The following is a 22,412-nucleotide window of genomic DNA, read 5'->3' as shown; positions in this document are numbered from 1 at the left end:
GCCTTTACTGGAAATTGAAGCAAAGTTTATGCCTTTACTGGAAGTGTTTAGCTGCTGTGACCAGGCTGAGGGAATATAAGCTGTTTGTTAATCATCTTTATCTACTAGCTAACTAGCTGACCTAGAAGAGCTTTTTGACCCCTGATGCAGGCGTTTGTACGCCGAAACACGGCCCGTGTCGGGTATTCATCATTAATAAAGGATTGCATTTTTCTCATTCCTGAAGGCCCAGTGTTTACTTTTTCTGTTTGTTTGGTTGCTTTTGTATGCTGCTTTCCCTCTGTTTTGTGTCTTTATATTTTGCACAGTACTAGGGGACATTTTCTGTTTCTTTGGTGTTGCATTGTATGCAGAGTCTGGCATCTTGGGGGTTCAGTTTAATTGTTGTCTAAATAGAAAGTTTATGATTACTTATTCTATAGTGGATTAGGTGTATCTGTGTTTGTGAAAAAGACATGGCTTTCAGTTAGCATTGACTGTGCAGGATCGACAATCTGTACTATTCTGTCTGGTTTCATTTTACAATAGGTGAACTGTAGTGTTTAAGATGCTTTCCTTTTCCTCGTGTGACTCATAGAAATGACTGCTTATGGTATGGTAGAATTGCTCTATAGGTCCTGAGTGTTTTGTATTCTCGGTATGCCTAGTACTGGATTTTGGAGGGGGGTGTTAAAAAATGACCAGCCCCAGGTGTCAACAACCCTAGGTATGCCACTGCCGGCACCACAGTCCCCCCCTCCACCCGCCCCCCCTCCGTCTACCACTGGGCCAGACCCCCCTGAATTCAAATCATAGTGCCTCACCTCGACTTTGCTCTGTGTGAAAGAAACGCAGCAGCGGCAGTCTACAGATCACCTCCCTCGGCCTTCCTCCCTGTATCCCGCCCTCATGCAAGTTATGTCGGCGAGGGCGGGACACAGGGAGGGAAAGCCTGAAGGGAGGTGATCTGCAGACTGCTGCTGCTGCGTTTCTTTCACACGGAGCGAGGTCGAGGTGAGGCGCTATGATTTGAATTCAGGGGGGTCTGGCCTGGTGGTGGACGGAGGGGGGCGGCGATGATGATGACCTCAGGGGGGGGTGGCGGTGGCAGCAGTGGCAGCGGCGGGGGGAGCGGCCTTGTCCCGGGCCCAGCCAAGTCTCTCGGTGGCCCTGTACTAAAAAAATTGAAACTTGCATGCAAAATATCACAGATGCACATTTCCAAAAGCTGACATATTCCAATTAATAAATTGTAAATAAAAAAATGTTTTCTACCTTTGCTGTCTGAGCATTTAGTTTTTTCTATTAGCTTTGGTCCCAGTGTCTTCTGTTTTATGCAGTGTCTTCTTTCCATTTGATATTTTTTCTCTCACCATGTCCACCATCCTTCTGTGTCCTTCTGTGTCCTGTCTACCATCTGTAGCCCTGTCCCTATCCTTTCTCCAGTTTCAACATATGCCCTCAAAGTATTCCAATCCAGTCCTTAAATTCAGCAATTTTCCCTCCATCCATATCCAGCATTTCTCCTCACTCCACTCTCCTCCATCCATGTGCATCTACTTCCTCTGTCTTCCCTCCCCTCCATCCATGACCATCATTTCTCCTCTCTCCCTTCCACTCCATCCGTGTGCATCTCCTTCCATTTGTCTTTCCTTCCCGCCCTCCTTGTACAACATTTCTCCTCTCTTCCCTGCCCTCCACTCCATCAATGTCCAGCATTTCTCCTCCCTTCCATCCCCTCCATCCATGTGCATCTCCTTTCTGACTTCCCTCCCCTCCATCCATCCATCCATCCATCCATCCATCCATCCATCCATGTCCAGAAATTCTCCTCTCTCCCCTGCCCTCCCCTCCTCTCCAGGGATCTCTTTTCTCTCTAAGCAAATATAATCCAACTGGACAGAAAGCAGTGTGCTAGAGCAAACAAAGTAACCTAATACCAAAAAAACTGCTCTAACAAAAAAACTGGTTGGTGTTTATTTGAAAAAATGGAGAAAAAAGCCCTCAGAAACCGTAGGCCAATCGCCTGAAGGTTTTGAGTGTGGTTAAAGATGATCTTACATCGGCTTATAACACACACTACAGTTCGATCATTGGGCCAAAAAACTCCATTTAAAGAGGGCTCAAAAGAATTATTAATCACCTCAAACAATGAATTTCTTTCAATAAGTTTTAAGTTTGAATCATGCAATGTTTTTCAAAAGAATGTCTCAACCGCATGTCAGGAAAAATAACACTTAGCTTTTAAATGTGTTGAGACCAGGCACTCATCGCTGTCCGTTCTACGGGGGACCCGTTTCGCCTAGAAACGTGGCTTCTTCAGGAACGGAGTGCTTAGAAATATGCTGAAAATCTAAAGTGAACAAAAATCATACCGTGAAAGAAAATAATATAATAGTTGTGCACCTAAAATTCACACCACGGTCAAACTTACTGATCAACGGACTTCTACAATGCTTCAAAATGGCGCCTTGGCGTCCGCCTACAGTCAGCTGACTAAAATACTGACGTGCGTGTTACGTCTCAGATGTTAATAGAAATTGTACCAATCAATGGCGTTGTTCAGCCCATTCGGTTTAGAGTATTAAATTCAAAAATCCACCTCGCTTCCCTTCTTAATAAAGTAAGCTTACGATTACCTCCTCGATGATGTGCAACCACCTGATCTAATACTGAGCATCGTAAATCTTCAAATTTATGTTTTAGAGAAATACAGTGTTTCAACAATTGGTTCCTTGACAGCTGATCTGCGTAAATTGGATCTGGTTCCATGATTCTCACTTTTAGTGGTCTAGTTGTCATGCCAATGTAGATCTTATTACAAGGGCAACGTAAAGAATATATGACGTGGTCAGATGAACAATTTGTGAATTGTAATAACTTGTGGATCTTATTGGTTTAGGATTCACAAATTGTTTAATTTGTTCAGTGATCTGGCATATCTGACAGTGTCCGCATCTGTAATGTCCTAAGACTTGTTTTTATTGACAATAGAAAGACTTGCATCCGCTGGGCTGATAATCTCTTTGATGTGTTCGTCCTGGCAAACGCAATGCGTAATTCATATTTTCAAATGCAGGCATTGATCTCATAATGTCCCATCTGTTTTAATCAAATTTGCAAGGTGCGGACTATGTTCAGTGTATCGCATGACCATGGTGAAGTTGTTCTCATCTGTTTGATGTTTTGATGTACTTCTCAGAAGAAGGTCCCTGTCATTGCCAAGGCGCCATTTGAAGCATTGTAGAAGTCCGTTGATCAGTAAGTTGACCGTGGTGTGAATTTTAGGTGCACAACTATTATATTATTTTCTTTCACGGTATGATTTTTGTTCACTTTAGATTTTCAGCATATTTCTAAGCACTCCATTCCTGAAGAAGCCACGTTCTAGGCGAAACGGGTCCCCGTAGAACGGACAGCGATGAGTGCCTGGTCTCAACACATTTAAAAGCTAAGTGTTATTTTCCTGACATGCGGTTGAGACATTCTTTTGAAAAAACATTGCATGATTCAAAACTTAAAACTTATTGAAAGAAATTCATTGTTTGAGGCGATTAATAATTCTTTTGAGCCCTCTTTAAATGGAGTTTTTTGGCCCAATGATCGAAATGTAGTGTGTGTTATAAGCCGATGTAAGATCATCTTTAACCACACTCAAAACCTTCAGGCGATTGGCCTACGGTTTCTGAGGGCTTTTTTCTCCATTTTTTCAAATAAACACCAACCAGTTTTTTTGTTAGAGCAGTTTTTTTGGTATTAGGTTACTTTGTTGCTCTAGCACACTGCTTTCTGTCCAGTTGGATTATATTTGCATAGTTTCAGCAGTATGTCACAGAATCCATGGTCTTCCGGTTTCAGCTATTCTATGATCGAGTAAAGGATTTACTTAGTCTCCCTTCAGAATTCGTTACCGATATACCGGCTTCAACCACTGAGAATGGTTGGAATGATATTACTCTTAAATATAAAAGCATCATCAAAATTGAATTGAACAGCAGTTTATTAATTGAATACTGCAAGAGAGAAAAGATCCCCCGTGGCCTACGTATCAACAAGGCTCCTCAGTGTTACACGGAGGACAGCGATTTTGTTGATAAATGGAATGGCATATTAAACAAGTGTTCGCTTGATTGATGCTGTTGATAATTGAAAAAAGCCAAATCAATCTGAACAATCTCAAAGCTGAATTGGACAATGACTTGGTTAAAATTAAGAATAACATCACACCAGTCGATTTTGACAAACAACATCTTCTTCTCAAAGAAAATATAGATAAATTCCGAAATAACGTTAAAAAATCAAAATTGAAAAAATTAACAAGGGATGAAAAGGACTACTCTTCAAATAATGTCTACCCCTGGATGAGAACAGAAGCAGAAACAACCACAGATAAAAAATCTGTCATATCTTATGAATCATCATCGTCTTTGAACAGCACTGGTGAGTCCTCTGATACCAACAAAAAACTTTTTTAGGGAACAGATTTCAACGCAGGGGAAGAGGAGGCAGAAGAGGCTATACAGGTCAGCGGAACAGACCATGGACAAGATCTCAAAAGTAGAACCGGTGGTTATTAATTTATCAAATAGAGACCTTACTTTAACAGAACAATCAGTTCTACTTAAAGGTTTTTCTTTTGTTCCGTCTACTTACTTTAATGATTTTCAATTTCATATTGATTTGGAAAAGTTTATTAGAAAACTAGAGCTTAAACTTTTCTTCCAAAGTTATGAGGACACATATGACAAGACTATTGTAAAACCCAAGTCGACCTGGAAACCCCAAGTCCCACAAGCCCCTGCATTACAGACGTTTAAAAGCATGATTCTCAAAGATTTAGAGGACTTAAAAGCAGAAAGAGGTGTCTTACATCAAAAGAAGTATAACATCACCAGAGATGAGATGAATGCGCTAAAAGATCTTAGAAATGATGACAAGATCATCATAAAAAAAGCTGACAAAGGCGGAGCGATTGTTCTTCAAAATCGGAGTGATTATATTGATGAGGGACTTAGACAATTGAATGACACCAGATATTACAAAAGACTGACTTTAAATCCAACTAAGAGATTACAGTCGCTCATCAACAGAATCACCAATAAAGCACTTAATGAAGGCTTTATTTCCCCAAAGGACAAAAAATATTTATGTTGTCAACATCCAATTATTCCAACAATGTACTTCTTGCCTAAAGTACAAAAACGATTGATCAACCCTCCAGGCAGACCTATTTTGTCTGGCAGAAATTCCATTCCAGAACCATTGTCAACTTTTATTGATACTTTTTTAAGAACAGAAGTATCCCAATATCCATCATATATCAGGGACACAACTCATTTCCTCTGCAAGCTCCAGGAGGTGGGCTTTGTCTCTGAGAATGTCCTGATGGTCACCCTGGACGTGTGTTCTTTATACACCACCATACCTCAAAATGAGGCACTTGATACAGTCAAATTAATATTAGACAAAAGAGTCAGACCACACGCTATACCCACCGAATTTTTACTAACATTGACAGGGATAGCGATGAAGGAAAACTACTTTTTGTTTCTTGATAAGATGTACCTTCAAACCAGTGGGGTAGCGATGGGGGCAACCTTTGCTCCATCAATAGCCAATCTCTACATGTCCAATTTTGAATCAACATGGGTTGCATGTTCCCCATTTCATCGCGTTATTTTACACTGGTGGAGGTACTTAGACGATATTTTCATGCTTTGGGGTGGTTCGGAGCCAGACCTCCAGCGGTTTATGCATTGGCTTAACAGCTGCCATCAGGACATACAATTTACTGAACAGCATTCATATGACTGCATTCATTATTTAGATGTGGAGATTAATATTGTTTCCAATAAATTCATCACCAAAGTATTCAAGAAAAGTACGGATCGAAACACATTTCTCCACAATTCAAGTTGTCATCCGAAACATCTCAAAAACAGCCTCCCGTTTTCCCAAATGCTAAGGTTAAGACGTATCTGTTCTGATTCAACTATGTTCAAAATCCAGGCGGAAGAATTAATGTCTAATCTATTGAAGAGAGGTTATTCCAAGTCTGTCCTCAAGAAGGCATACTGTAGGGCCAAGTGCAATGACAGGGACCTTCTTCTGAGAAGTACATCAAAACATCAAACAGATGAGAACAACTTCACCATGGTCATGCGATACACTGAACATAGTCCGCACCTTGCAAATTTGATTAAAAACAGATGGGACATTATGAGATCAATGCCTGCATTTGAAAATATGAATTTACGCATTGCGTTTGCCAGGACGAACAACATCAAAGAGATTATCAGCCCAGCGGATGCAAGTCTTTCTATTGTCAATAAAAAACAAGTCTTAGGACATTACAGATGCGGACACTGTCAGATATGCCAGATCACTGAACAAATTAAACAATTTGTGAATCCTAAAACCAATAAGATCCACAAGTTATTACAATTCACAAATTGTTCATCTGACCACGTCATATATTCTTTACGTTGCCCTTGTAATAAGATCTACATTGGCATGACAACTAGACCACTAAAAGTGAGAATCATGGAACACAGATCCAATTTACGCAGATCAGCTGTCAAGGAACCAATTGTTGAACACTGTATTTCTCTAAAACATAAATTTGAAGATTTACGATGCTCAGTATTAGATCAGGTGGTTGCACATCATCGAGGAGGTAATCGTAAGCTTACTTTATTAAGAAGGGAAGCGAGGTGGATTTTTGAATTTAATACTCTAGAACCGAATGGGCTGAACAACGCCATTGATTGGTACAATTTCTATTAACATCTGAGACGTAACACGCACGTCAGTATTTTAGTCAGCTGACTGTAGGCGGACGCCAAGGCGCCATTTTGAAGCATTGTAGAAGTCCGTTGATCAGTAAGTTTGACCGTGGTGTGAATTTTAGGTGCACAACTATTATATTATTTTCTTTCACGGTATGATTTTTGTTCACTTTAGATTTTCAGCATATTTCTAAGCACTCCGTTCCTGAAGAAGCCACGTTTCTAGGCGAAACGGGTCCCCGTAGAACGGACAGCGATGAGTGCCTGGTCTCAACACATTTAAAAGCTAAGTGTTATTTTTCCTGACATGCGGTTGAGACATTCTTTTGAAAAAACATTGCATGATTCAAAACTTAAAACTTATTGAAAGAAATTCATTGTTTGAGGCGATTAATAATTCTTATGAGCCCTCTTTAAATGGAGTTTTTTGGCCCAATGATCGAACTGTAGTGTGTGTTATAAGCCGATGTAAGATCATCTTTAACCACACTCAAAACCTTCAGGCGATTGGCCTACGGTTTCTGAGGGCTTTTTTCTCCATTTTTTCAAATAAACACCAACCAGTTTTTTTGTTAGAGCAATCTCTTTTCTCTCTCCCTGCCCTCCCCTTCTCTCCATGTCCAGCAATCTGTTCTCTCCCCCTGTGGTTCCCTCCTCTCCAGCGATCTCTTCTCTCCCCCTGCCCTCCCCTCCTCTCCAGCAATCTCTTCTCTACCCCTGCCCTCCCCTTCTCTCCATGCCCAGCTATCTGTTCTCTCCCCTTGCCCTCCCCTTCTCTCCATGCCCAGCTATCTGTTCTCTCCCCCTGCCCTCCCCTCCTCTCCATGTCCAGCGATCTGTTCTCTTCCCCCTCCCCTCCATGTCCAGCGATTCTCCCTGCCCTCCCTCAGCTCCCCGACAGCCCTCAGGCTTCCCAAGGTAGATTCCAACAACAGTTAAGATGAATCAATCAGGAAACAGGATCTCAATGAAATTTGGTCCTGTATCCAACTGTATTAGGTTTAGACTATACAGATGGACCACGCACAACCAGTCCGTTATTTCTAATAATCTTTTGCTAGTGTTGTCAATTGCTATTGTTTTGGTGAACTAAAACGGCAGCATGCTCAGTCTATTGCAGGCAAGCTCTGCCTACTGGCTTTAGTGGTCTACATAGGAACAATCCATGTCCTGTTTTATTCAACCTCCAAGAAAACAGATCCTGCTAAGTCACGCCCCCTGTGACATGCCGTTACCTTCCTGTGGAGAGGAACCAGTCAAATTTACAGCAGCACGGGGGCTCGCCTCTTTTAAGGTAGGAGGGTCCGGGAGAATAATCAATAATCTCCAGCGAGCGTTAAATACCATCAACAGAGAAAAGAAAAAAAATGTTGTCGGATATATGTAAAATGTCCATATCTAAACAACTGGCAAAAAAAATGAACTTTTAAAGATTTTCTGATCGAACCCGGGAAGATCCCGAGGATCCCGCTGTATCCGTTTTTTACCTTTTGCCGCCCTCCTCTCGGTTCCTTCCTGCTCCCCCCCCCCCCCCCAAGCTTTTTACTGTCCATGGCAGCGACACCAGTAAAGAAGAAGGCACTGCATGCTCGCCTCCAGCTTCTTCTTTCCCTCTTCACAGTGTCCCACCTTCTCCGATTATGCATTTCCTGTTCCGCGAGGGCGGGACACTGTGTGAAGAGGGAAAGAAGAAGCTGGAGGTGAGCCTGCAGTGCCTTCTTCTTTACTGACGTCGCAGCCACGGACAGTAAAAGGGTTAAACGCTTTGGGGGGGAAGGAACGGAGCTGAGGCGGGCTGCCAGGGGAGGGGAGGAACGGAGCTGAGTCGGGCTGCCGGTTGGGGAGCTGAGTCGGGAGGGAAGGAGACCTGTGCCTGTGGGGTGGAGAATAAAAAGGTGCCGGTACGCCATACCATTGCGTACTGGCACAAAAAAAGCACTGATTATGCTTCTGAATTTTGTTATCAGGATGGTTTTGGCCATCTCAGTTCTGTGTTGTGGTCTGAAACCTGATTGGGATTTATGAAGAATTGAGAATTTTGTCAAGTATTCCTTTAGTTGCTGTGTTACTACCTTCCAACTCCACCTTCCCCAGGTCCAGCATCTCCACTGATCTCTTCCTTTCATTAGTTTTTAAAAATAACTTTTCAACAATAATACAGCACTAAATATATTCGATATCCATCCAACTCATCCAACATTCATGCCTCCCCCTCCAACCCACCCCCACAAAACCAGGTCACACTTTTCCAGCATTTAAAACCTCACATCATCTTCTAGGAGTTAAGTCATTAGAAATGGGTGCCAGATCTACAGAAACCATTTTTTATTCTTTGCACTGGCAAATACAGCTCCATCCTCAAAAGCAAATAATCTACACTGTCCAGTTATCCAGTGTAGCTGGTCATACCCAGATACAATTATTTAAAATACATGACCACTAAACATACTTTTCTTATCAACTAGATTCCTGCTTCAGCTCCCAAACACTTTCTTCCAATGATTCTTCACATATTCCAAAACCACATGAATACAGGTACCTTGAGTAGACTCACACTTGGGACACACTCCAGGATCAATTACCTAATCCTTGCATGCTGCATATACAGTAAACTTTATATACAAAATTAGGGGTTGATATTCAAAAAAGCTTGTTTGGGCAAGAGGTGCTCCTGCCCCATTAAATGGCAGCCAGTGGGCCATCCCCAAATATTCGGTGACACTTAACTGCAAAGTGCCGCTGAAAATCTGGTGTGCCCCCCATGGCACTTGCCAGTTAGTGCTAGGGCAGTCCAGGAGCAGTGGGAAAGGACCTGAGGAGTTATGTGGATATTGGGTATATTCAGAGCTGGTGCCTGCATAGCTAACCAAGCATGTAGAACACCACAAAAAGCAGCCCTATTTTTGCCCAGTTAGATATGTGTGTACGGCACTGAAAATTAACTGCACCCATATAATTTACAGCTAGAGCCCAGCACTGAATATCCTGGTCTAAATTATCTGGCAGTTATCAGCATTTTAAAAAAGTGCTGACCAACATCGGTTGAATATTGATCCTTTAAAATGAAGTTCTCTCCAAACTGCACTCTTTACTAACTCATACACGCCATACACACTTGCACAATTTCATAAGGATGGAGCTCTATTCATCCTCATGAAATTATGCCAAAATCATCCTTCCATTTTCGAACTACAGCAGAAGTGGTTAGTGCAGTGGGCTTTGATCCTGGTAAACTGGGTTCAATTCCCACTGCAGCTCCTTGTGACTCCGGGCAAGTCACTTAACCCTCCATTGCCCCTGGTACAAAATAAGAACCTGTATATAATATGTAAACTGCTTTGTTTGTAACCACAGAAAGGTGCTATATCAAGTCCTATCCCCCTTTTTGTCTCTAACCAATTTTCCGTATAGCATAGCAGGGTTTATAAAAGACTTGGAAAAATTCCTGTAAGAAAAAGTATTATGGTAGAGTTGGGAAAAGCCACTGTTTATCATTGGGGGTCAGTAGCATAGACTCTTGCTACTTGTTTGCTATCCAGCTAGGTACTTGTGACCTGACTTGTTCACTGTTAGAGTACTGGAGCAGATTGACTAATTGGCTGTCCCTTCCTCTTCCTCTCTGTGTTCTTATCTGATTAAGGCTCTCTCTTACACTGCTCTGTGTCCATGCTGTGATTCCCTTCCCCTCATTAGAAAATGAGAGACCTCTATCCCTGACAACCATGCAACACTATACCCCCTGGTAACAATAATTATTGGTATGGATTAAATGTATGTCCCTGCATGAGCACTGCTTTCATTTCTACCCAGAAAAGAAGATGCAGCATTTAGCAGATCTGTGAGAATTAATTTCAATGTTTTCCATTGATCTGTCCCCAGGAAAACATTTCTAAATCTGATACTCATTGTTGTGGACTGCACCATGGTATCAGAGCTGCATTTTTTATATAATTCTCAAAATTACGTACAGAAGGGTACTTTTTCCCAATAAAGAGCCACATAGTGTTTGTATTATTATTATTATTAGCATTTGTATAGCGCTACCAGATGCACGCAGCGCTGAACACCTGATACAAAGAGACAGTCCCTGCTCAAAAGAGCTTACAATCTAAATAATACAGACAGACAAGACAGTTATGGGTGAGGGGAAGTAATGGGAGCTAAAAAGCAGCAGTGAAAAGGTTTGTATTCTGTGATTTGTAATGAAATAACGACTTCCCTATGAGGAAAGGCTAAAGTGGCTACGGCTCTTCAGCTTGGAGAAAAGGCGGCTGAGGGGAGATATGATAGAGGTCTATAAAATAATGAGTGAAGTTGAATGGTTAGATGCAAAGCATTTGTTTACGCTTTCCAAAAATACTAGGACTAGGGGGCATGTGATGAAGCTACAATGTAGTAAATTTAAAACGAATTGGAGAAAATTTTTCTTCACTCAACATGTAATTAAATTCTGGAATTCGTTGCCAGAGATTGTGGTAAAGGTGGTTAGCTTAGCGGAGTTTAAAAAAGGTTTGGCTGGCTTCCTAAAGGAAAAGTCCATAGACCATTATTAAATGGACTTGGGGAAAATCCATTATTTCTGGGATAAGCAGTATAAAATGTTTTGTACTTTTTTGGGATCTTGCCGGGTATTTGTGACCTGGATTGGCCACTGTTGGAAACAGGATGCTGGGCTTGATGGACCTTTGGTCTTTCCCAGTATGGCAATACTTATGTACTTTTTTAAATTATTATTTTATATTTTGCTCACACCTTTTTCAGTAGTAGCTCAAGGTGAGTTATGTTCAGGTACTCTGGATATTTCTCTGTCCCAGGAGGGCTCACAGTCTAAGTTTGTACCTGAGGCAATGGAGGGTTAGGTGTCTTGCTGAAGGTCACAAGAAGCAGCAGTGGGATTTGAACTGGCCACCTCTGGCTTACAAGACCAGTGCTCTAACCACTAGGCCACTCCTCCACCCCTGTATTCATGTAGCACCGCAATTACCACACCAGCACTGGAGTAACAGGCACATCACTATCTTGGTAACATAATAATACTGCATTAATAAGGTTGATTAACTAATTGACAACCTGTTTCATCTCATCTTGCAATGCCACAAAAAGCCTTGGACAATTATGAGACACAGGATTTGTGGAGAAGCTCTGGACACCTCAACGAGAAACAGAGATGAAAACTCTTGACACCTAATGAATGCACAAACTGAAGCTATATTGCTGTAAAATTGTAAAGCCCACCTCTTTACCACTGTTTTTGACTCCTAACCACCACTCACCTGCCCTGTCCTTTTATCCTCACCTCTTTATTCCCTTACCCTTATTGTTCTGTCTGTTACCCTTATTGTTCTGTCTGTTTACCTGTCTTATCTAGATTGTAAGCTCTTTGAGCAGGGACTGTCTTTCTGTGTATGGTGTACAGCGCTGCGTATGCCTTGTAGCGCTATAGAAATGATAAGTAGTAGTAGTAGTAAAGAAGAAACTTACCCAGAATCCCAAGCACACACAGAAAAATGGAGAATGAGGCATGAGCACATCTTGCCATCTTTCATCAGCCAAATTCCCGACTCTCTGAAACAAGATGACGTCACATACAGTAAATGTCAGACACCGTGAACAATGTTCCCATCACTGTAGTTTATCTTATTTTGTTCCAAAAAGTAGAACTCTGTGTTACTGGGAAAGAGGGGTCCAGCATTCAGGCACTTACTGATTGATATATTGCCCTAGTCTTGATCCTCTTTGGAGCTGAACTGCCAGATTGAGGAAGTGAAGATTAGAGAAGGGTGACTGAAGACTAAGTGAGTGACATCACTCTGTCCAGCCACACAAGGAGGGGGAGTATCAGTCACTGACCACAGAAGCAGAGAGACAATGCTCACACAGAGACTGTACTAAAGGACCCAGATAAAAGGTGTCACAGGGACTGCACTCACTGACAAAGGCAAAAGACAGCACTTCACTCACACAGAGAGTATGCTGAGGCTGGAAACAGCTCAGACACAGCACTCAAACAGTGGCCTTTGACAGCTACAGAAGCTGATACTCATTGAGACTTCGCAGAGGTACTGTGAGATAACACTATCACCCATTGCTCACTGACCAAAACAAGTGGGGTTGCATAGATGCAGAAAGGCTGTGCTAACTACCAATCAAAGGTACTAAGCAATTTTCCCATGGTCAGAAAATAGGAAAACCCCTTTAATCCATGTAGCCCTAAGGGTCCAATGCACAAAGCTTACCGTGCTGTTAATGTTTGCTTTAGACTGGTTGTAGCCAAATTATAGCAAACATTATTTAGCAGTCCAGCAGCGAGAGGGGTGCTATCCAGTCTTTTGTATTGAGTGTCACATGTATGATTATCTCCCAGTTGGTGAGATGTCATATGTGTGTGCCTGATGCAAGGCGCTCCTAGCTCTCAGAGAACATGTCCGTTCTCTTGAGGCTAGAGTAGCAGATTTGGTGGAGCTGAGGGAGACAGAGAGGTACATAGAAGAGGCCTACAGGGATGTTGTAGAAAAGTCCCACCTCCAGTCTGGTAGCCCCTGTGCTACCTTGGAGGAGGGAGGTCTCCTAAAAGGAGAGCATCACCCTGGTGAAGTAGGAAGTACTCCTGTAGCCAGGACCTGCCCACCAGGGGATGTACTATCCTCTCGCACCGAGGATATGTTTCCAAGTGCTGTCCGGGAGGGAAAGGTTAGGACAGCTGTTGTAGTTGGTGATTCGATCATTAGGCATATAGATAGCTGGGTGGCTGGTGGACATGAGGATCGCCTGGTGACTTGCCTGCCTGGTGCGAAGGTGGCGGACCTCACACGTCATCTAGATAGGATTTTAGATAGTGCTGGGGAGGAGCCCGATGTCTTGGTACATGTGGGTACCAATGACATACGAAAATGTGGGAGAGAGGTTCTGGAAGCCAAATTTAGGGTCTTAGGTAGAATGCTCAAATCCAGATCCTCTAGGGTAGCATTTTCTGAAATGCTACCCGTTCCATGCGCAGGGCCCAAGAGACAGGCAGAGCTCCGGAGTCTCAATGCGTGGATGAGACGATGGTGCAGAGAGGAGGGTTTTAGATTTGTTAGGAACTGAGCAACATTCTGGGGAAGGGGAAGCCTATTCCGAAAGGATGGGCTCCACCTTAACAAGGGTGGGACCAGGCTGCTGGCGTTGGCAATTAAAAAGGAGATAGAGCAGCTTTTAAACTAGAAACAAGGAGAAGGCCGACAGTTGCTCAAAAGCACATGGTTCGGGATATGGTATCTCCCAAAGATATCACCAAAACAGGGAAGATAGGGTAACCTGATAGTGAGGTTGCAAAAGAGACCGTAGTAGATCAGTTGTCCTTAAATGAAAATAAAAATCAGACAAAAGATTACAAATTAATACTGTCAAGTACTGAGCATGATGTAAATAGGAACAAACATATTTTGAAATATCTATATACGAATGCCAGGAGCCTAAGAAATAAGATGGGAGAGTTAGAATATATTGCACTAAATGAAAAATTAGATATAATAGGCATTTCTGAGACCTGGTGGAAGGAGGATAACCAGTGGGACACTGCCATACCGGGATACAAATTATATCGTAGTGATATGGTGGATCGAATTGGTGGAGGGATAGCATTGTATATTAACAAGAGCCTTGAATCAAATAGAATGAAATTTCTGCAGGAAACAAAACACTTCTTGGAATCACTGTGGATTGAAATTCCATGTGTAAAGGGGAAAAGGATAGTGATAGGAGTGTACTACCGTCCGCCTGGCCAGGATGAACAGACGGATGCAGAAATATTAAAGGAAATTAGGCACGCAAACAAACTGGGTAACACAATAATAATGGGTGATTTCAATTACCCCGATATTGACTGGATAAATGTAACATCGGGGCACGCTAGGGAGGTAAAATTCCTTGATGAAATCAAGGACAGCTTTATGGAGCAGCTGGTACAGGAACCGATGAGAGAAGGAAAAATTCTAGACCTAGTCCTTAGTGGAGCGCATGATCTGGTGTGGGAGGTAATGGTGCTGGGGCCGCTTGATAACAGTGATCATAATATGATCGGATTTGATATTAGCTTTGAAGTAAGTATACATAGGAAATCAAATACTGTACGTTGGCGTTTAACTTTAAAAAAGGAGACTATGATAAAATGAGAACAGTGAAAAAAAACTTAGAGGAGTGACTGCGAGGGTCAAAAATTTACATCAAGCATGGATGCTGTTCAAAAACACCATCCTGGAAGCCCAGGCCAAATATATTCCGCGTATTAAAAAAGGAGGATGGAAGACCAAACGACAGCTGGCATGGTTAAAAAGTGAGGTGAAGGAAGCTTTAAGAGCTAAAAGAAAATCTTTCCGAAAATGGAAGAAGGAACCGACTGAAAATAATAAGAAACAGCATAAGGAATGTCAAGTCAAATGCAAAGCGCTGATAAGGAAGGCTAAGAGGGACTTCGAAAAAAAGATTGCGTTGGAGGTAAAAACACATAGTAAAAACTTTTTTAGGTATATTAAAAGCAGGAAGCCAGCAAGAGAATCAGTTGGACCGCTAGATGACCAAGGAGTAAAAGGAGTGATCAGGGAAGACAAAGCCGTAGTGGACAGATTAAATGAATTCTTTCCTTCGGTCTTCACCGAGGAAGATTTGGGTGGGATACCGGTGCCGGAAATGGTATTCGAAGCTGATGAGTCGGAGAAACTTAATGAATTCTCTGTAAACCTGGAGGATGTAATGGGGCAGTTCTACAAACTGAAGAGTAGCAAATCTCCTGGACCGGATGGTATTCATCCCAGAGTACTGATAGAACTGAAAAATGAGCTTGCGGAGCTACTGTTAGAAATATGTAATTTATCCTTAAAATTGAGCAAGGTACCAGAAGATTGGAGGGTGGCCAATGTAATGCCGATTTTTAAAAAGGATCCAGAGGAGATCCGGGAAATTATAGACTGGTGAGTCTGACATCGGTGCCAGGCAAAATGGTAGAGACTATTATTAAGAACAAAATTACAGAGCATATTCAAAAGCATGGATTAATGAGACAAAGTCAACATGGATTTAGTGAAGGGAAATCTTGCCTGACCAATCTACTACATTTCTTTGAAGGGGTGAACAAACATGTGGATAAAGGTGAGCCGGTTGATATTGTCAAACGCCTTCTGAAAATCCAGATACACAAAGTACCTCATGAAAGACTCCAGAGGAAATTGGAGAGTCATGGGATAGGAGGTAGAGTTCTATTGTGGATTAAAAACTGGTTAAAAGATAGAAAACAGAGAGTAGGGTTAAATGGTCAGTATTCTCAATGGAGAAGGGTAGTTAGTGGGGTTCCCCAGGGCTCTGTGCTCGGACCGCTGCTTTTTAACATATTTATAAATGACCTAGAGATGGGAGTAACTAGTGAGGTAATTAAATTTGCTGATGACACAAAGTTATTCAAAGTCGTTAAATCGCGGGAGGATTATGAAAAATTACAAGAGGAAATTACAAGACTGGGAGACTGGGCGTCTAAATGGCAGATGACGTTTAATGTGAGCAAGTGCAAAGTGATACATGTGGGAAAGAGGAACCCGAATTATAGCTATATCATGCAAGGTTCCACGATAGGAGTCACGGAACAAGAAAGGGATCTAGGTGTCGTCGTTGATGATACGTTGAAACCTTCTGCTCAGTGTGCTGCTGCGGCTAAGAAAGCAAATAAAATGTTAGGTATTATTAGGAAAGGAATGGAAAACAAAAATGAGTATGTTATAATGCCTTTGTATTGCTCCATGGTGCGACCACACCTCGAATATTGTGTTCAATTCTGGTCACCGCATCTCAAAAAAGATATAGTGGAATTAGAAAAGGTGCAAAGAAGGGCGACGAAAATGATAAAGGGGATGGGACGACTTCCCTTTGAGGAAAGGCTAAGGCGGTTAGGGCTCTTCAGCTTGGAGAAAAGGTGGCTGAGGGGAGATATGATACAGGTCTATAAAATAATGAGTGGAGTTGAATGGGTAGATGTGAAGCGTCTGTTTATGCTTGCCAAAAATGCTAGGACTAGGGGGCATGCGATGAAGCTACTATGTAGTAAATTTAAAACGAATCGGAGAAAATATTTCTTCACTCAATGTGTAATTAAACTCTGGAATTCGTTGCCAGAGAATGTGGTAAAGGCGACTAGCTTAGCGGAGTTTTAAAAAGGTTTGGACGGCTTCCTAAAGGAAAAGTCCATAGATCATTATTAAATGGACTTGGGGAAAATCCACTATTTCTGGGGTAAGCAGTATAAAATGTTTTGTACTTTTTTGGGATCTTGCCAAGTGTAATACATGGGATTGAAGGTCAGCTGGGGATGGAATGAGTGGAATGTTTTGGCTGTAATTATGTGTTGATATTCTCTGTTATGGGAAACAGGCTAGTTGTTTAAGGGATGCCAGCACCTTTGGGAAAGGCACCTTCAACCTGTGCAGGTCTGGGGGAGTTATTCTCTGTTATGGTGGTTGTTTAAGGGATGCCAGCACCTCTGGGAAAGGCACCTTCAACCTGTGCAGGTCTGGGGGAGTTATTCTCTGTTATGGTGGTTGTTTAAGGGATGCCAGCACATCTGGGAAAGGCACCTTCAACCTGTGCAAGTCTGGGGGAGTTATTCTCTGTTATGGGAAACAGGCTGGTTGTTTAAGGGATGCCAGCTTGTGCAAGTCTGGGAAAGGCACCTCTGTTTCACACTATAAAAGAGGGTGGAGCACTGACCTTCTTTAGAAGCCTGCCTGAACGTAAGGGACGCCTGGTTCAGTGATGGTCCCTGCAATCTCTGAGGAAGAGCTAGTGCTTCCCTGGTGGTCTTCCCAGATGCTGACTGAATTGCGGGTGCTGTAAGTATCTTGGTGTATGTGTTCACATATGTATCACCAATAAAAGCGATATACCGCATATTGTGTCTGGTGGCTTTTGTGTTGTCATAAGCACAGCGCCCCCTAGTGTTACAATTTGGCGTAATCGGCAGGATATCGCATTGTTGTTACGGTGATTACATTTGTGAATATATACTTGTTTTATTGTTTTATTGTTTTGTGAATATGTTGAAGAAAGGGAAGAAGAGCAAATCTCATCAGGAGGCTGTGCAGGCACAGCTTCCGCAGCTGTTTGCAATTCCTGGATGGGATAAATACCCATATCAGGCATTGGCAGCAGAATGGGCGACAGATACGGGGTTGAGTGAGAATTGGGAGGTATGTTTAGGAGAGGGAATGTGTGAGGATGTGTTGAAATGTTTACAAAATACCCCTGTGGTTAAAGGGAAAGAGTTAAGAACTGTGGGTCGGAGAGGGTGGATTTTGTTGTCGGCATATCGCCTGATGCACCAGCAGAATCTGTTATTACAACAGAAGCTGTTGGAATCACAGGCTGAGATTCTGACATTGAAAAGCAACTTGGTAATGTCACAGTGTCAGGGCAAATTGATGATGGATAAGTGTACGGGGTACCAGCAAATTGCTGAGCGGGCGGCGGTGCGAGTAGCGCAGTATAAGTATCGGAAAAGGAGAGGGCGTGTGAGTAAGGTAAAGGTTGCAAAGGTGATGGCTACTGCCACACAGAATCCTAACGGATGGGATCCTGAGACGTGGGATGGGGATATCTGGTCTTCCACACCCGAGAGTGAGTCAGGGGGTGAGGAAAGTGCTGCTCCGGAAATGAAGCCGATAATTCGGCGACGAGCACAGTTGGGTGGGGCAGCGCCAGTGCGCATGGATTTAGCAGAAGACTATACGCAACAAGAAATTCTCAATATCATGCAGCAATTCCAGCAGCGTCCAAATGAATCCCTTATTGCTTGGTGTGTAAGGCTGCATGATACTGGGGCAATGGGGATACGGATGGACAATGAGGACTGTTTGAAATTTATACCTTTATCTCGAGATGCTATAATTCAAAGTGCATTTCGGGAACATAGTTTAGCAATGCCTGATGGGAATGGATCAGAGGCTACTACTCTGATTGAGTTAGTGGGAACAGGGTGTCGTAGAAAGTACCCTTTAGAATCAGATTGGCCTGGGGATGACAAGCCCTGGTATACTTTGAAAGATTGTATCCAGCGATTAAAGGAAGAGGCAATGAAAGTGTGTATTGTCACAGGACAGATGGATACACTTACCCAAGTGCCTATGTCAGCGGCAATTAGAAACAAAGTAATTAAAGGGTCTCCTCCAATGTATAAACAAGTTATTTTGACTCTGTTGATGAATGAAACAGATAACCCGTTGGAGGGCATTATGGATAAAATCGAGCAATTAGGAGATTTGGGGGATTGGAGTCTGAAGCTGACAGATAGGAAAAATAATGAGGGGCAGAGAATTAGGGAAGGGCCGAAGGGGCAAGGTTCAGAGGTAGAACGAGTATCTCGTAAGGATATGTTTGCCGCTCTACTACAAGCGGGGGTGGCTCGGGAGAAAATAGATGGAATTCCCACTGGAGAGTTATGGCAGCAATATAAAAAATTAGGATTGGATAAGAGAGGGATGAAACCGGTTCGGAAAACCCGGACAGTGGGAAAAGAAAAACTTCCTTCAGCCCCACCTGTGGAGGGTCCGGACTATTCAGATTTGTATCATGAGGTCCGTACTCTCCTGCAGAGAATGACATTTCCATCCACTACTACTCTGCCCCCATCTAAAGCAGAAACCAATCCGTTTAGAGAGGATTGACTAGTACGGGGATGCAATGTAAAAATTGATCCGCGTCCCTATATTGATGTTGTAATACAATGGAGTCCGGGAAATTTTCAACAAGTACGAGCTTTGATAGATACCGGAGCAGAAGCAACGATTATAGCTGGTAACCCTTCTAAGTTTAAAGGACCAAAGTGTAATATTGTAGGACTAGGGGGGAAGAGTATTCCTGCAGTGGAAACACAATTGGCTATGCAAATTGGGGATTTACAGCTCCAAAAGTATGCTGTAATGATTACACCAGTGCCAGAATATATAATTGGTATGGATATTCTGAGAGGTTTAAAACTTACTATTGAAGGGGGAAGTTGGCAATTTGGAACGTCTCCCGCAGTTCCCCGGCGTTTGAAGTATATTTCCACTTATAATATTCACGCAGTATTAGTGGGAAAAATTGTTGATGAGCCTCTCACCATACCAGCCGCCACTCAATTAGTTGCACAAAAGCAATATCGGATTCCTGGTGGTATTGCAGAAATTACGCGAACAATACAGGAATTACAAGAGGTAGGGGTTATTGTCCCAGTTACTACCAAATGAAATAATCCAGTATGGCCAGTGAAGAAATCTGATGGATCCTGGCGGATGACAGTAGATTACCGTCAATTGAATAAGGTTACACCCCTGTTGCATGCTGCAGTCCCCGACATTGTAACTTTAATTGAGAACATACAAAATAGAAAAGGAAAATGGTATGCAGTGATAGATTTAGCAAATGCCTTCTTTACAATAGCCTTAAAAGAGGAATTTTGGGAGCAATTTGCATTTACGTGGCAGGGAAGGCAGTACACTTTTACACGGTTGCCACAGGGATGGTTGAACAACCTGGTTACCTACATGGAAACAGAATGATTGGTATATTCATACTAAACTGGTTTGGGGATCACAGTTATGGCAAGAAATTAGTGAATTTCTGCAATCTACTTCTGCCTATGTCTATCATGTTGATGCACATGTTTCCCCTATAACCTCTGATCATATTTTTAATCAGACAGCAGATTCCTTAGCTACCATTCACACGAATGTCATCACTGGAACAGATGATTCTACTATTCATCGGGGTGAAGAAGAGACTGGTATTGCAAGCTGGGCACATCAAAAATGTGGACATCTCGGAGAGCAAGCCACTTATTGTTGATAATTCCTGTCAATTCCTCCTCTTTTACTCAAATTTCTGATTTTGTGGGAGTCACTGAGCGAGGTACACAGGGGTTTGGGTCTACTGAGAGGGGTGTGGGTGGTCGGGTATGGCATCAAGACCCTGCACACCCAGGTCCTCCTCAACCTGCTGAAATTATAGCCCGAGGGGAGGACAATACTGTTACAGTAGTTCAGCCAGGACAACAGAGTTGGACGAATGTTCCTGCTGATCATTGTTATTTAAGGGAATAGGATTTATATGTGTTTCTCTATTTCTTTTTCTTTCAGGGCATACTGTTTCTCTGTTTGGGTTGGGAACTCGATGCCCGTACTCCCGGCGAGCGGGTGCTGGGAGTGACCTCGCGTGTCCACTATTGGTGGAGCAACAAAAATAACTCAACCTTACAGCAAGATAATTATACATGTCATACTGCATGTCCGGTATTGAACGTAACTGCTTCCCAAGCTGTGTTTCATAAAACTGAACAGCGCTTTGTAGTCGTTTCATCCAGTTTTGTGAATGTGACTATCCATAATGCTACGTCCTGGGTTATGTGCATCCAGCCTATGGGATTCCGGGACCAGATATGGAGACTATGGAATCGGACACGCAAAATGCAGTTCCTCCAAACTTGTAACAGCTCTATAGTAAATATTACTTTGAATCGAACTGCTGAATGGATTTTCACTAATGCTACACCAATTGCAAACCGTTTTACACCCTGGATGGACTTCTTGCATGTGTTGCTTGCTGTTAGTAATATGACTAATCCTGCTCCACTGTCACGCATTCCCACTACATGCAAAAATATGTCTATGCAGTATAGAAAGACAGTATTAACTTACAATGTTACATTTCCACACTTGCCTCGCTGTACTAGGATACGGCGAGCATGGTATGATACTATTTTGGGGGGTGCGGGAACTGGACTGGGAATTCTGAATACTGTAGATACAGATACTCTGTTTAGTAAACTACACTATCTAGGTAAGGACTTGCATACTGAACTGAATATTTTAGCCAATTGGTTACCTGCCATTCCAGGAACAGGACAATTAATGGTGCCTGCGATAGCAGACATTAATAATTTATTAGCCCAAACTTTTAAGTTTGAAAATTATACTGACATTACTTTGACAAAAGCATTGAATTATACTTGGTGTTCATTACAGACGTTGTACGCTTTGCATCAGCGGGATAGAGTCCAGATGGCTCTACAATTGGGGATGCATACCCAGTTGCAGACCCTTTTCGCTGGATATATTCCGGTTGATGAGTGGTTGTTCCCACATTCAGAGAGTACAGTCTGTACTGATCGATTCTGTACAGGGGTTTTATCTTCATATAAGATTTTCCATACTCATATAGTATGTAAGTATTATATATCTCCAGTATTAGTGAATGTTTCTGGTATTGTAACCTTTTGGGCCCCGCATATGAATGGGGAGTATATAACTGTATATAATGAGACATATAAATTGGATATGTGTAATGAGCAGGGAAATCGCATGATTTGTCCTTTCCAGCCACCACAATTTGAACCTTGCTTATCCCCACGTTTTGGGGAATGCACATTTACTGTTTTCCCTGCCAACTATGAGTTCTTTGTAGAAATTAGTCCGCGGACATTATGTATTTCCACTGCTAATTTCACAACTTTGTCAAATAATACCTTCCTGACCGATCTGTCAGGAGTCAGTTCCTGTTTTACTAGCATATCAGTATTTTGGTGGAAAGGACAAAAGTATGTATTATATCCGGATTTATTTAATTCTGCTTTCATACAGTACAATTATA

General features: G+C 42.4%; 1 protein-coding gene across 2 annotated transcripts in view; it reads right to left on the bottom strand.

Annotated features, from left to right (window-relative positions):
* LOC115476361 (TYRO protein tyrosine kinase-binding protein-like) overlaps positions 1-12,582 on the bottom strand; it is a 136,242-nt gene extending 123,660 nt beyond the window's left edge. For both annotated transcript variants that reach the window (XM_030212690.1, XM_030212689.1), the window contains exons 1-2: positions 12,472-12,582; positions 12,249-12,332 (exon numbers count right to left, since the gene is read on the bottom strand). In XM_030212690.1, coding sequence (XP_030068550.1) covers positions 12,249-12,306 — 58 coding nt within the window. In that variant the 5' untranslated portion in view covers positions 12,307-12,332; positions 12,472-12,582. The remainder of the gene's footprint in view (positions 1-12,248; positions 12,333-12,471) is intronic.
* Between the last annotated feature and the right edge of the window lie 9,830 nt (positions 12,583-22,412).

The sequence above is a fragment of the Microcaecilia unicolor genome, chromosome 8 (assembly GCF_901765095.1).
Source record: "Microcaecilia unicolor chromosome 8, aMicUni1.1, whole genome shotgun sequence".
Taxonomy (NCBI): Eukaryota; Metazoa; Chordata; class Amphibia; order Gymnophiona; family Siphonopidae; genus Microcaecilia; species Microcaecilia unicolor.
This window is presented reverse-complemented; position numbering and strand designations above follow the sequence as displayed.